Genomic DNA, 15,178 nt, shown 5'->3' with positions numbered 1-15,178 from the left:
CTACCAGCACAGATTCCAGCTCTCTTTAGTGCTTTTCCTGTCCTGACACTGCTCTGCTGTGGCTGTGAGGAACTGACACGCCTCAGCCTGTCAGCCTGCTCACTCTAGAGCACCCAACCTCATTCTAGACCACAGCTTCAAAGGCACTAGGAATTCCCCAGACGCTGGATCAGTCTGTGTGACACTGACCTGCTCTTGCCTCTAGCAAGGACCTACCCAACACCTTCTTAGAAACCACAACCCTTTTTTTGATGTGACCACAGTGTCACTCTGTGGGGGTGACAACAGCCCAATTATCTAATCCAAACTTATCTAAGAGAATGATTTCACCATTTTCAACTTGACACGACCTAAAAATGACTGTGCATTCAACACTTATACAAAAGACAGCTCTCTACTCACAGGCCTTCTGGTTGAAGCACCTTGGACAGAATGATAAAATTCTGGCTGCACTCGGCTATTTTTCTTGATCCTTCGCTTCCTCGCTGCCAACTCTTGCTCGCTCTGATGGTGAGCTTCCACCACAGGCTTCGCTTCTTCTAGCCGGGCAGCTGCAGCCGCTGCAACTCGTCTCCTGATGTGGCGAGGACTTGCTCGGAATCCCTGTGGCAGGAAATACACACACACATAGGAATTCAGGTTTTCACTGACTCTGCATCAATATTCTCTGGACTTAGTTACACTAAGTGCTCCCCAAGTTCCCCTAGTCAATGAAATCATGCACATTCCCAATGTGAGCATAAGAGAATGAACACATGGGAAAAATTATCCCCAGGATTCACGGTATTTATACCTGAGAAAATGGTCGTAAGATCCAGCAAATGTATGGAGGAATGCAGGACAGATGGGGATCCTGCTCTACTTCTGCATTGTTCAGCAAAGTTACAAATACTTCTGCTTATACATGAAACAGAGGATAAGGTAGGAGATAGAACACCAGGCCAGGTGGATACTTAGTTGTAAATCCCAACTTGACACAATCTAAAAATCACTGGGAATCCAGTCTGAATGAGGAACTGTCTAGATCAGGCCTACAGGCATGCATGTGCAGAACTGTCTTGTCTGCATTAACTAAGGTGGGAAGATTTGCCCGCTGTGGGCAGCATCATTCCTTATGTCTGCGTCCTGGAGTACACAGTATACAAAAGAGCCTGAGCACAAGTAACCGTGCATGCACCCGTGTTCTCTCTGCTCCTGACTGTGGGTGTACCCTGACGGTTCAGCTAGTGCCTTGACATTTTTGACATGGACTGTAACCCGGAACTGTATGCCATATAAGCCCTTCCTCCCTTAAAATCACTTTTGTTTGGGTACTTAACTTATTACATCAACAGAAATGATGGGCAGAGAGCCCCTCTGCACTCTTGGGAGCAGAATCTTTTTGGAGGGAAAGTAGGCTGCAAAGGATCATGATAGCATACACAAAGGGAAGACCCAGGGCTAGATGTGAGGTGGGAGTGATGGGCCTGCGTCCAAATGCCAGCACGTTAGCTAAAGCCACACAATTGACTCAACATGTCCTGTGTCAACTTTCCTAATCCATGAAATGTTTACATTCTATTCGTAAGACTCTCAGGTTCCAAATAAAGAGCATTTGTGAAATTCCCAGTGGCATATCTAGAAAAAAAGCAGGCAGTTGGTAAAACAGTCCTCTGAGATTTTTCTCTCTTTAGGTGAGGTGAGCATAGCTCTTTGGGCAAGGAAACAAGTTCAGATAGGCCACAGTGTGAAAACAATTTCAGAAGGTATCAAAGATGGTTTCAGCCCTCTTGTGGCAGAAACAGGAAGTAATTTACCAGAAAACAAAAGAAGTCATTTACACTGAGTTTCCCAAACACACAGGCAAAAGGGGGCAGGCAGTTCAGCACTCTCAGTGGTAGCAGGTCTCAGGGACAGGAGCTGAACGGAGCTGAGGATATTCTCTGTTTGGCTTGGTTAGTGGGCGGCAGCGCTTGAAGACTGAATAGCGCTTACGCTCCAGGCTGGGGGCGGAGCTTAGGAATGAGTGACCAAGCAACAGGCCAGGGGCAGAGCTTAGGACTGAATGACCAAGCAACAGGCCAGGGGCAGAGCTTAGGAATGAATGACCAAGCAACAGGCCAGGGGCAGAGCTTAGGACTGAATGACCAAGCAACAGGCCAGGGGCAGAGCTTAGGAATGAGTGACCAAGCAACAGGCCAGGGGCAGAGCTTAGGAATGAGTGACCAAGCAACAGGCCAGGGGCAGAGCTTAGGAATGAGTGACCAAGCAACAGGCCAGGGGCAGAGCTTAGGAATGAGTGACCAAGCAACAGGCCAGGGGCAGAGCTTAGGAATGAGTGACTAAGCAACAGGCCAGGGGCAGAGCTTAGGAATGAGTGACCAAGCAACAGGCCAGGGGCAGAGCTTAGGAATGAGTGACTAAGCAACAGGCCAGGGGCAGAGCTTAGGAATGAATGACCAAGCAACAGGCCAGGGGCAGAGCTTAGGAATGAATGACCAAGCAACAGGGCAGGTACATGTCTGAACTATTTACAAGCAGTGGAGATGGTATTTGAGGATGTGCCAGCAGGAGAGTGTAACTCAAGTATGGATGAAATAAAAGGGCTAGCAACAGATGTCCAAGGGAAGCCTCTGTGTTCCTGGTTTGTCTGATTGTTAGAAGAGACACAGAAGAGTGAAAGACTCCAGTGAGGTAAGAAGGAGTGGAGATTAACAACGCCAGAAAAAGAAGCATGTTTCAAGGAAGGTCTTATCGTGTGTGTGTGTGTGTGTGTGTGTGTGTGCACGCACGCGCGCGCATGGTTCAGAAAGGCCAGTGTGTGCAGGGAGTTCTCACTGACGAGCCTGGAGATGTCCTGGTATCTGACTGTAGAGACCTCTTACATGAACTGAAGGATATGAAGAAGAGGAGGCTGAGTGGAGGAGGACACACAGTGTAGCACCAAGGTCAAGGAAAGGGCCGAGGAGGAAATGCAAGCGGCTTTTCGGAATGACATCATCGTCTGGACCTGTTCCTAGCGGCCTGCTCCCATCCCGCCCTCTGGTGAGAGCTCAGCTGGCCCTCTTCAACTCAAAACAGTCCGGAAGATCTCTGCAGCCCCCACACAGCCCAGGAGGTATTACAGCAGCTGCCGGGGAAGAGGATTAGGGACAGGGAGCTGGGGGCAACCGCAAGCCGTGTTGGAAGCAGAAGCTGGGACACTCAGAAAAACTGGCAGCCATGCACTTGTCTAGAAGCAAGCACACTTTCACTCTTCTTCTTCTGAATTAGACTCACTGAGGATAATTTCTGTAGTTTGAAGATGAAGAATCTCAACGCGCCACGGTTTATTCTAACCACTAGGTGGCATTAAATATCACTGCTAACTTTTGTAGTAATGGAGTGATTCAAATGTTTGTTTGATAAAATGGAGATTCTCTTCTTATGAGTAACAAGCAGCTGTCTTTTGCAGGGTTCCATTATTACTGACAGTCCTCGGTGGTGTACAAATCCGAGAAACACTTAGGGGGTGAACATTGCCTAAAGCTCTCTTAAAGTCACACACAAATACACAATTTACTTAAATTACTTTTTAAATTATACTTGTGTATGTGTGTGTGTAAGCATGTGTGTCTGTGCTGAAGTGTATCAGTGTGTGTATGTGGATTTGTGTCGGGTGTGTGTGTGTCCACACCATGGTGCACCTGCAGAGGTCAAAGGACAACTGTGGAAGGAAGCACGTGTTCCTTCCACCATGTGAGTCGGGCTTGAACTCCAGTTACCGGGTAACGTTTTTATCTCCTGAACCATCTTGCAGCTCACAGAATTGCTTATGATACCAAAGCGGAAATCAACAAAAATCGTTTTTTCCCACTGCCATGCAGACCGCTGTAACTTCCATTCTGTATAAATATAACTGTATTACTTTAGAATCAAATTTTCTAAGCATTAGAGTAGAGCACACAGATTTCACATCCAGACTATTCAGGCCCATTACATGGCCTCCGTTATTTCCTAGCTGTGCGCTTTTGGCTAGTCACTTCACTATTTCCTTACCTCTAAAGCGAGCACTCAACCACTTTCTCCACAGGTTTACAGAGGAGAATAAAGATATCGCTTATGCAAAGCATTAAGCAGAGTGCCTGGCATACAACAGGATGGAAGTGTCAGCTGTGATGACTACACATCACTTGTGCAAATAAACCATATTCTTGAAGACAACCAGATGTGAAAGGAAAACGAGTCACACTGCTGTCGTCTTGCTGAGGACACGAGAGGCACCAATCACTGGGGTGAGTGTTGGTGCTCGAGATTCCCAGGCATATACGCTAAAGTGAGTCTAACCGCTGTGCTCAACTGCTAGTCCTGACACTCAGCGTGTGGGCCTGGCCGTGGTGTTTCTGTGTCACGATGCGCCATTATGACTGGATAGCTTACTTTCAGGCTTCTGCACCAACGAATCTCACGCAGTTCTGAGCTGTGATGGCCAATACTTTAAAGATGAAACCATCACCTCGAGGTCGGCTTTATTTCACTGAGTCACTGCAGAGGTTCAGTCCTTTATCATCCTAAACGCTATAAAACACAAGCGGTGACCTAGCTGAAGGAAATTTTATTTAAAGACAGCAGGTGGTGCTGTAAGCTCTTTTTGGTGATAGGATTTAAAAGGACATAGTCCTTTTCTCTCCATTCATTTGACCTTGCCCAGATACCACTGGGTGAGCAGAGTTAGGGAACTGGGAGGGATGGCAGATTCCCAAGAGGATGCTGGGTGCTTTCACAGGCTAACATTTCATCATGGAATCCTTAAACCGCCTGTCACCCCTGAGTCAAATGGACCACGAGAGCTGCTTCAGCCTTAACCTGGACACAAGAGAAAGGATGATGATGGCTGCAGTTCGCCATCCCTTCCTGGCCCCAAACTAACAAAAGTCACACAGCTAAAGGAAGAGGAAAGTACAGTGAGTGGTGCAGCTCCACCACAAGGCTAAGAACGTCAGAAGGTAAAACTCTCCATCAGAAGTATGAACATCCAAATCGGACTCCACAGGCGTGTGTTTGTGTGGGCACGCACACTTGCACTTGTTTTGTTTCAACAGGGAGAAAGAACATGGAGTTGTGTGGGCAAGGAGGTGAGGGAGGGATGAGCTGGAGTTGTTGAGGGAGGGAAAGGAGTATGATAAAAATGTATTGTATGAAACACTAAAGATAGATAGATAGATAGATAGATAGATAGATAGATAGATAGATAGACAGATAGATAGATAAATCTATGATTGGCTCTCTCCTACCTAAACACCCATCCTGAATTAGGGACTCACAGAACATCCCCTCAGCAGACAGGAGAGAAGGGACAGTAATAAGTGCTGTTGGTGATCTCTTCCTACGCTGGCCTGAGGAGAGCGCATTTTACACAAGCTGCTCATGTCATCCTGGGCAGCCATCATGACCAACTCAACAAAAACCTTCAGAAATAAAGCCACGTGGGGCTGGGTCTTGGTTTTCCTGGCTCACCCACTCTACCTCCCTGATCTGTGCCCTGTTCTTCCCCTGACTCCAGTTTTATTAATGTTGCCTTCACCTCTGTATCCACGTTTGGTTCTCTAGGAAAGGTGTTTTAGGAGAGGCTCAACCAGCTTTCGCTCGCCTCACTCAAGCATGGAGGTGATTTCCTACTCTCTGGTAGCAACACCTGTGTTGGGTGTTCTTGTCAACTTGACACAATGTGGAAAAAGGAGCTCTCAGTTGAGGAATTGTCTCAGTAACACTAATCTGTGGGCAGGTCTGGTAGGGAATTTTCTTAATTGCTGACTGATGTGGTAGGGTACATGCTGGGTAGGTGGTCCTGGGCTGTTTAAGAAAGCAAGCCTGAAGGCAGTGTCCTCTGTTCCCTCTGCTTCAGTCCTTGCCTAGAGCTCCAGCCCTGGCTTCTCTTGACGATGGACTATCACTTGTAAGCCAACTTCCCCCAAGTTGCTTCTGGTCAGCATTTTGTCGAAGCATACTAGAACAATAACAAACCCTTTAAATAGGTGGTGGCCATCTATTAAGTCTCTGCAGGGGATTTCTGCCATCTTTAAGGCCATTACAATCTACTTGCACTTTCTGGGTATTAACTTCTCAAGACGCAATCTTCAGTGTGTGTGTTTGGGGGGTGTTCTGGGAAAAACACTGAACTTGAGATAAACTCCCTCAGACTTTAAAGTGCATAACAGAGTATTGTTAAACGGAGGGTGACACTGGAAGAAGGTCTCTACTCTATGTCCAGCATCTTTGGGCTCTATTAGCCATCATTTCATTCTCTGAAGTTAGAGATTTCAATCTTTCAGGCACTTCACGAATAAGGGAAGGTGCAGTGCTCATCCTTCCGTGGCTTCGTTACTACAGTTAGCACAGTGTCACTAACATCCATCCACGTTGGATACACCATGTGGATTTCTACCTGTTAAGCTGGTAACAGTCACTGTATCTACGTGCCATGTTTTCTTCATGCACTAATCAGGTGACTGACATTAGCTTATGGCCATATCTTAGCCATTTTAAGAGATGTGTAATACATGAGAGTGCATATATCTCCCTAAGATCTCGATTCAATTCTCTTGGAAAAATCATCAGAAGTGGGATCATGATGGTTCTATTTTCATTGGTGGAGAATCCTCTGTTTCATACTGTTTGCCATGGTTACTTTACTATTTTCAACACCCCAAAACAATACAGAAGGGCTGCAATTTCTCTCTATCCTTGACACCTTTTAAAACAAAGATGCTGCTGCTGATGATGATGATAATGATGACGACGATGATGACGACGATGATGACGACGATGATGACTGATGTTTGTGTGTATTTGAGCATGTGAATGTAGAGCCTGTGGAGGCCAGGAGAGGGCACCATGCCCCCAGGCATAGACATTACAGGTGACTTTGAGCCACCTGACTTGGGTGTTGGGAACCTCCTGAGGTCCTCTGGAAGAGCAGTACAAGATTTTAGCCCACAAGCCATCCCTTGAGCTCCTGACAAGGCATTGTTTCTAGGATAGTCATTTAACAGGAAGTGCCTAACTGCGCTGTCTTGATCATTCCTGGCGTCTCAATACATAATTACACTAAGGTGCCTCACAGTACCTACAGCTGGCCTGTTAATGACCCCAAATAGCTCCCAGGTTGGCTCATGGCAAGCCTCAATGAATTAAAGCTCCAGTGTGTGGCCTTGGAATATTAAGCAGGGACACATAAAGACTGAAAAGAATTAAGAGGAATTCAGTAGTCCCAGTATCTAAAGACCTGCTGAAGCAGCCTAGTTTTTGTCTGTTTGAAGCAGTAGACATCACCACGGATTCTACCACATATTTGTAATTGCTTTTGGTTCGAGTCAGGTATGCTATCTGTAACCAGAAACCTTCAGTGCAGGTCTGCGGGAGACTGTCTTTATTAGGTTAACTGAGGTGGGAAATCCCACCCACCAGCAGTGACACCATCTCTGGGCAAGGGATTCTGGGCTGTACAAGCGTGGGGGAGACTGAGTACTAGCATGCATGCATTAACTCATTGCTCTCTGCTCTTAATTGTGCACATCATGTGACTAATGGCTCCAAGCTCTGTCCACCTCCATGACCACAATGATGACCTATAACCCCAAACCGTGAGACAAACCCTTTCTTCTTAAGTCGCTTCTGTGATGGCATTTTATTACAGCGACAAGAAATAAAACTTAAGACACCCATCAAAGCCCCTCCTTTGAGAGTCAGATGGAGAAATATTGGGGCCTGGGAGTCTGAATTTCTAAGAAGCTGTCAGCAGAGTCTACTCCTGTAGGTCTCCAGATCAAGGGCACAGGAACAACAACAGGGGAGTGACAGAAGCTGACTGCACAGCCCTTACACAGGCTAAGCACAGCAGCACAGAGACTGTGCTGACGATAGCAACAGCAGCAGCAGCAGCAGCAGCAGCAGCAGCTGGTCCAGTTGAACAGGTCCTGCCCATGGTCGCTCACAACTCCAGTGTGGGCAGTGAATTTATAACTGCAAGAAACTCACCTCTGTGCATCCAGAAGCTAGCCTAGCTCTTCTTCGTAAGAGCCCCATCAAATTACTCATACAAAGACCCCGAAATACAGTATGTATGAGTCTGTACCCCCAAGTCACCCAATACAAAAAGCACAGATTACGCTGCAGAAGATATAAAAACTAGAATGCTAAAAGGAGGCTCTTGAGTTTAGAACTACTTGAGATATTCATCCTCTTCTCTAGAGTCATGAAGTGCTTTGGACTTGTGAGATGTGCTGTATCGGGGACCACAGTGTGCATCCAGAGAACAACCTCATTCTTCTCCTGCCTGACCTTTCTAGTCCTGGTGAGGATTTAGTTTACTCCCAGAACCTTGTGCAAATTCTGTGATTTTTTCTAGCCATTATCACGCAATTGAAAGTTCTCTGTTTCTATTTACAAAAACAGCACTGTTACAAGAGTGAGGACACATCACTCTTTGGGTTTCCAAAAAAATCCACAATGAATACTCACGTATCTTTTGCGCCAATGAATTCTAAATCAGACCATGCACAGTACAACCACTCTTCCTCAGACTACTTTTAAAATAACTGATCTGCCTGTCTCTGCCTTCTGAATTCTCACACATGCTCTGGCGCCAGCTTTGCCGCACGCTGCATGAACACACACCAAGTTTTCTCAGTGGTCTCCTTAAAGTTGCTCTCATCACACTGAAGAAAGTTTAGGATGGGGCTCAGTGCGCTGTGAGAAAGTTTCCTCATCTCTTACTGGGATCTACCCAACACCATAGCTACTAATCACGTGTGGGTATTCACGTTTTATTTTACTTTGTTTTGTTTTTTTTTCAGAATGTTATACAGGAGTACTGTGTTTACATCTTTCCAATCCTCTTCTCCTTCCTCCTGTTCTTCCAGTGGCCCCCTCCCAAATTCCTGACCTCTTTAATTACTGTTGCCCATCCATGTGGCTAAACACAACCTGCTGAGCCCACTTGATTATCATGTGGGTATTTGTTTAGGGATGACCTCTTGGGGATATATAACCTATCTGGGGCTTTTCCCTGGAGAAGGCCGATTGTCTCTCAGGAGCCAATGACAGTCTGCATCTCTTCATCTGACGGTAGAGCCAAGTGAAAATTTCCCCATCAACTAGTGCTGCCATTATTCTTGTCTTCTTCAGGCAACCATACCGTTGCCAATTCAGGGTGCAGCTTCCTTGTCAGATATAGAAAACACTATCTCTCAACACTCGTGCTCATCCTCCAGCTCTTATCATCTCTCCTCCCCCTCCTCCATGTTCCCTGAGCCTCAGGTGCCAGGGTTGTGTTGTAGATATATCAGTTGGGGCTGGGCACCATACTTGGTTGTTTTCTGCAGTTTGGACAGCTGTGAATCTCTGGGATGGTCTCTTCTGCTTACAAGGAAGCTTTCTTGATGAGAGGTGACAGTTTCACTCATCTGTGGGTGTGAGGATAATACTATTATTGCTGTTAAAGACTACACAGGTTTAGGGGAATGGTTGAACAAGGTTCTCCTCTACCATCCATGACCTCAGCTTCCATGGGTAGTTAGCTGGGTTTAGAGGATCAGGCGTGAATTCCTGCGCACTGAGAGTGCTGTCCAATTAGACAAGCTGATGGTCACTCCCAAGACAGAAATGCCATTACTGCACCCTTGGAGGCATGTCACCATGCTGGCTATCGCTGTGGCTCACTGCTTCACAGCTAGGTAGGACTACCGATCGTTGTTCTGCTTGGCAACCTGCAAACGACTTTCTAGCACTTGTCCTCAGGGGGCTTTCACTTCCAACTTGATTCCTCCAAACACTGTGTACAAAGTGTGTGGTGTCTTCTGCAAGAGTCTTGCCTTCGAGCTCTGGAAGGCAGCACAGAGCAAGAAGAGTAGCTTCTGTTGTTTGGGAGAGTGTCTGAAGCTTAGTAAGTCATAGGGAAGTTTCCCTTGCCTGGCTCCGGGGCACCCCAAGTGGACTAGTTTCATTCACTCCCACATACATTATGTGCATTTTTAAGTAAACATGGAACAGTGTGTTTCCACGCAGCCTTTTCACACACCCTTGGTGTTGGGGATCCCCACTCCTTCCCTCTCTGTATTGCACTTCCTCTCCATTTTGAGTTACATCCCTGCTCCTGTCCCTCCCATCTCTCCCTACACAGCACTGCTATGCCCTTCTCTACAGCTTCTCTCCCCCACTGACGCTCTTCGTCTCCTGGGTCTCTTCAGTTACTCCAGATTACACATTCGCATCTAAATACCCAGGGCCAGAGTCCACAAGTAAGAGAGAATGCTTCACGAATATGCTAAGGACAGGTGTAGCTAGGTAGCTTTTTGAAAATTCTCCACCACCACTTCCAGAATGGCTGAACCCACCAAGAGTGAATTAGGGTTCCCCTTTCCCATGCATCCTCACCAGCATTTGTAGTCAGTTCTTTTCTTGGTCTTAACTATTCTGGTTGGGGTATGATGAAATTGCATAGTAGTTTTATTTCTGTGCTTGCTAAGGATGCTGAACACTTAAAAGATATTTTTCAGCCATTTCTTTTCCATCGAGAACTCGCTGTTCAGGTCAACAGCTCTTTTATTCATTGAGTCATTGTTTTATTGATTGTTTCTTTGAGTTCTTTCTATATTCTGGATACTAACCCTCTATTAAATGCGCGGCTACATCAATTTCTTCCATTGTATCTTCCACACCTGAGATTATTTCTGATATTCCAGCCAAGGACCACTCATGGAGATGGCCTGGAACCCCTGCACAGAAGTAGCCTATGGCAGTTCACTGTCCAAGTGGCCTCCATTGTAATATAGACAGGGACTGTCTCGGACATGAACTGATTGGCCCGCTCTTTGATCACCTCCCCCTGAGGGTGGAGCAGCCTTACCAGGCCACAGAAGAAGACAATACAGCCACTCCTGATGAGACCTGATAGACTAGGATCAGAGGGAAGGGGAGGAGGACCTCCCTTTTAAGTGGACTGGGAGAGGGACACGGGTGGGGAAGAGGGAAGGTGGGATTGGGAAGGGAGATGGGAGAGAGGTACAGGGGGAATACAAAGTGAATAAACTGTAATTAATAAAAATAATTAGAAACAAAATGTGCAGCTAGTGGAAGATTCTTTCCCACTCAGTGGTGTTTTTCTTCATTTAACTGACTATTTCAAGCTTCTTAGTTTTATGAGGTGGGTCCCATTTGTCACATTTTGGGCTTAATTACTGAGCCAATGCTGCCATGGCTGGCCTCAGCGGGAGAAGATGTATGCCCTAGTCCTGTAGGTTGGTACCCAGGGGGGACATCCCCCTTCTCTGAGGAGAAGAAGAGAGGAAACTGGGGGAAAAGATAGGAGGAGGGGTGGACTGGGAGGAGAGAAGGGAGGGCTGCAGTCAGGAGGTAAAGTGACTAAATAAAAATTTAAAAATTGCTAAGCCAATGGAGTCCTATTCAGAAAGTTTCTTCTTCCACCTGTTTCTTGCTGGGGACAGCCTATGTCTTCTTCTAATAATTTCAATACTTCAGATTTTACATTGAGATCTTAGATCCATTTAGAGCTGATTTTTGTGCATGCTTATAACCATGGGTCTAATTTAACCTTCTGAAAGTAGGGTACTCAGCTTCCCTGGCACCATTTGTTGAAGATGCTGCCTTTTATCCAGTGCATTATTTTGACATCTCTGTCATATGTCAGATGCCTGTAACTACATACAGTCATGCTTGGGTCTTCTAAGTTGTTCCACTGATCTATAGATCTCTTTCTGTGCAGTACCATGCTGTTTTCATTACTAAGGTTTTATAGTATAGCTTATAATCTGGCAATTCCTCCAGCACTCAGGATTGTTTTAGCTATCTGGGGTCTTTGGTAGTGACAAATGAATTTTAGATTTTTTTTTATTATTCCCATGAAAAAAATGTTCTGGAATTGTTTCTGGTAGGCTGGTCCTTTTCGCAATATTAATTCTACCAATCCATGAACATGAGATGTCTTTCCATCTTCTTGTATGTTCCTCAATCTCTTTCTACAGAAATGTGGAGTTTTCATTGTACAGGTCCTTCATCTCCTTGGTTAGGTTTATTCCTACAGAGCATTTTGTATGTTTATTTTAGATGCTATTAGGAACAAGAGAGCTTCACTGATCTTTTTCTGCATGTTTGTTATTGGTTTTTGTTTATGACTTTCTCTTAAGTTTTACTTTGTATCCTGTGACATTGCTGAAAGTGTTAACCACTGCTAGCCACATTCTGGAGAAACTTTTGGAATCTCTCATATATAACCTCATATAATTTGCAAATGGTGGTAATTTGACTTTTTCTTCTGTTATTTGTATCCTTTTAATTCCATTCTCTTCTTATTGCTCTAACTAGTGCTTGGACTACTATACTGAAAAGGAGTTGGAAGTGTGGACATCCTTGTTTCATTTCTGATTTTAATGGGATTGCTTTGTGATTTTCTCCATTTAGGATTATGCTGGCTGTGGGTTTATTATATATGGCCTTTATTATGCTGAGATGTGTTTACTCCAGTCCTAATAGATATTAAGACTTTTATCATGAAGGCATGTTGGATTTGTCAAAGGCCTTCTCTGAATCTATTGAGATAAATAATCACAATCACATGATTTTTTCTTTTAAGTCCATTAATATAATTTATTACATTTAAAGGGTTACATATGATGAAGCATCCCTGGATGTCCAAGATAGAGCCAACTTGGTCATGGTGGATAATCCTTTAGATCTATGTCTGTACTCAGCTTGCAAGTATATGGGGGAGTTTGGATTTATGTTCATCAGGAATATTAGCCTGTAGATTTCTTTTCTGTAACTGTTGTGTCTTTATCTGATTTATGTATTAGAGTAATACTAGGTTCACTGGAGTGTGGAAGTGCTCCTTATGTTTCTAATTTTATGCATAATTTAATCAGTACAGCGTGTAGATCTTTTAAAAAAGTCTGATAAAATTCTTCTGTAAGTCCATTTGAGCCTTGGCTTTTTCAACCAGAAAACGTTTTGTTGCTGTTTCAGTTTTATTATTCAATTTTATTATGGGTCTTCTTAGGATGTGAAGCTCTTCTTTGGTGGTTTGGATAAATCTAGAATTCTACTCATTATATTCTTTTAGGTTTCTCACCTTACTGGTTTCCAAATATTCCATTATACTATTCTGAATACCTCTGTGTTCTGTTGTAGTGTCTCTGTTCACTTCTGGTTTTGTTAATGTGGGTGGCCACTTTCTTGGTTTTGGGTAGGTAGGTCAAGGGTCAGTCAAGCTCTTCAAAGGACCAGTTCTTAGCTTCACTCATTCTTTCGACTGTTTTGTTTCTATGTCAGTAATTTCTGCTCTGATTTTAATTTCTTCATGGCATCTATTGGGTTTGGGTTTAGTTTGTTCTTGTTTTTCCAAATTCCAAATAATGCAAAAATGTTTTACTGTCATTTGTTGGTGCTCATTTAATATAGGCATTTAAGAGCTACAATTTTCCTCTTAGCACTGCTATTAGTGTATTCCAAAGGTTTGCAGAGATTTTGTGGTCTTGAGTTCTCACTTTTATTTAATTCCAGGAATTTCAAAATTTCTTTCTTGGTTTCTTCTTTGCTGAACTCATCATTCAGTAATATGTTATTTAATATTCATGTGTTTACATAGTTACTAAAGTTGTTTTTTTTTTTTTGCTGTTGATTTTAAGTTTTATTATAAGGTGGTCATAAAGGACAGAGTTATTTCAATTGTTGAAAATTTGTTAAGATTTGCTCTGTGTTCCAGGAAGTGGTCTATTTTATAGAAACAGCAATGGGCAGATGAGAATAATGTATATTCTTTGGTGTTTAAGTGGAATATTCTATAGAGACCTGCTTAGCCCATTTGTTGTGTGATAGCATTTAGTTCTGATGTTTTTCTGATTTTGTTCAGATGAGCTGTCTTGAGGAAACTGGGTGTAGAAATCACCCATTATTACTGAGGAGGAGTTAATGTGTGTCTTCAAGTCCAATAGTGTGGTTTTTTAAGGAACTGGGTATGCCAGAGTTTTATGCATATTATGTTTATCATTGTAATATCTTATTATTAATTGTTCCCTTCACTAAAATAATCTGCTCTTCTTTACCTCTTCTTATTAATTTTACTTTGAGGTCTATTTTGTCAAATATTACAATAATGACACCTGCCTGCTCCCTAGGTCCATTTTTGTGGCATACTTTTTCTCATTCTTTCACTTTGAGGTGGTGGCTGTCTTTGAAGGGAAGGTGACTTTCTTTTACTCAAGAAGAAAGGTAGATTTTGTTTCTGAATCCATTAGATGAACCTGCATCTTTTGATTAGGAAGTTAAAGTCTTTAATATTCAAAAGCGTGTGTTTATTGATGTTATGTTATTATTTTCTTTTGTGTAAATGGTTGTCTGGTTTCTGTTGTGCTGTTTTGCTGCTTGTGTTTTTAGTCCTATTTTGTATTTTAGTAAGTGTAGCTTTGTTTTCTCCCTCTAACCACCTGGATACGCTAATTCCTCTCTTCAGTTAAAAGTATTGCTTCTGGTATTCTCTATAGGGCTGGCTTGGAGAAAATGGGATCTTTTGTTTATTTATCATGGGAAGTTGTTGCTTTCTCCCTCAACTATGGGAGACAGTTGTGCTGGGCACAGTAGTGTGGTTGGCATCCACTGTTACAGGTTCTTCTGCATCAGGGCAGGAGCTGTGTGACCAGAGCTAATTATGGAGAGTATGGAGATGGTATAGGGGACAGGCTCTGGGGAGGAGAAGGAGGACTCACTAGAAAATGCTGGTGCTTAAGCAAAGCCAGTATTTGAATTGTGCATCCATAGCTAGGCCTGGGAACGTAAGATTGGTGGGGTGAGGAAAGGCTTGTTTCTGGACGAACTCACCTAGGAGCTAACCCTGAGAGTCTCATTTAAATTTTAATTAATTTATATTTAACTGCACATTCATCAGTCTTCTCTCATCTGTGATTCCTTAGGTCCTCAATGTCCTCTCCAGCTTTCTGATTTGTGAAAAAGAGCTAGGATTATGGACGGATGGTTTTGGGGGAACAAGATTATATATGGTATATATCATTTCTCACATTTACCTAGTCGAGCTCAGTTACTCAGCCATCACCTAAACTTGAAAAAAAAAAAAGAAAAAGAAAAGAACTGAGGCTGTACATTAAGGATATAGAAGAAGGAGAGCATTGATGGGCTCTGTCTGAGAGGAGCC

At 43.8% G+C, this 15,178-nt stretch overlaps 1 protein-coding gene across 9 annotated transcripts in view; it reads right to left on the bottom strand.

The window, feature by feature from the left end:
* Positions 1-15,178, bottom strand: part of Dst (dystonin) — a 405,488-nt gene that overhangs the window by 348,116 nt on the left and 42,194 nt on the right. For all 9 annotated transcript variants that reach the window (XM_060369832.1, XM_060369829.1, XM_060369837.1 and 6 more), the window contains exon 3: positions 403-603. In XM_060369832.1, coding sequence (XP_060225815.1) covers positions 403-603 — 201 coding nt within the window. The remainder of the gene's footprint in view (positions 1-402; positions 604-15,178) is intronic.

Source organism: Meriones unguiculatus, chromosome 16 (assembly GCF_030254825.1).
Source record: "Meriones unguiculatus strain TT.TT164.6M chromosome 16, Bangor_MerUng_6.1, whole genome shotgun sequence".
NCBI classification, from domain to species: domain Eukaryota; kingdom Metazoa; phylum Chordata; class Mammalia; order Rodentia; family Muridae; genus Meriones; species Meriones unguiculatus.
Note: the sequence above shows the minus strand (reverse complement) of the source record. Positions and strands in the feature narration are given on the sequence as shown.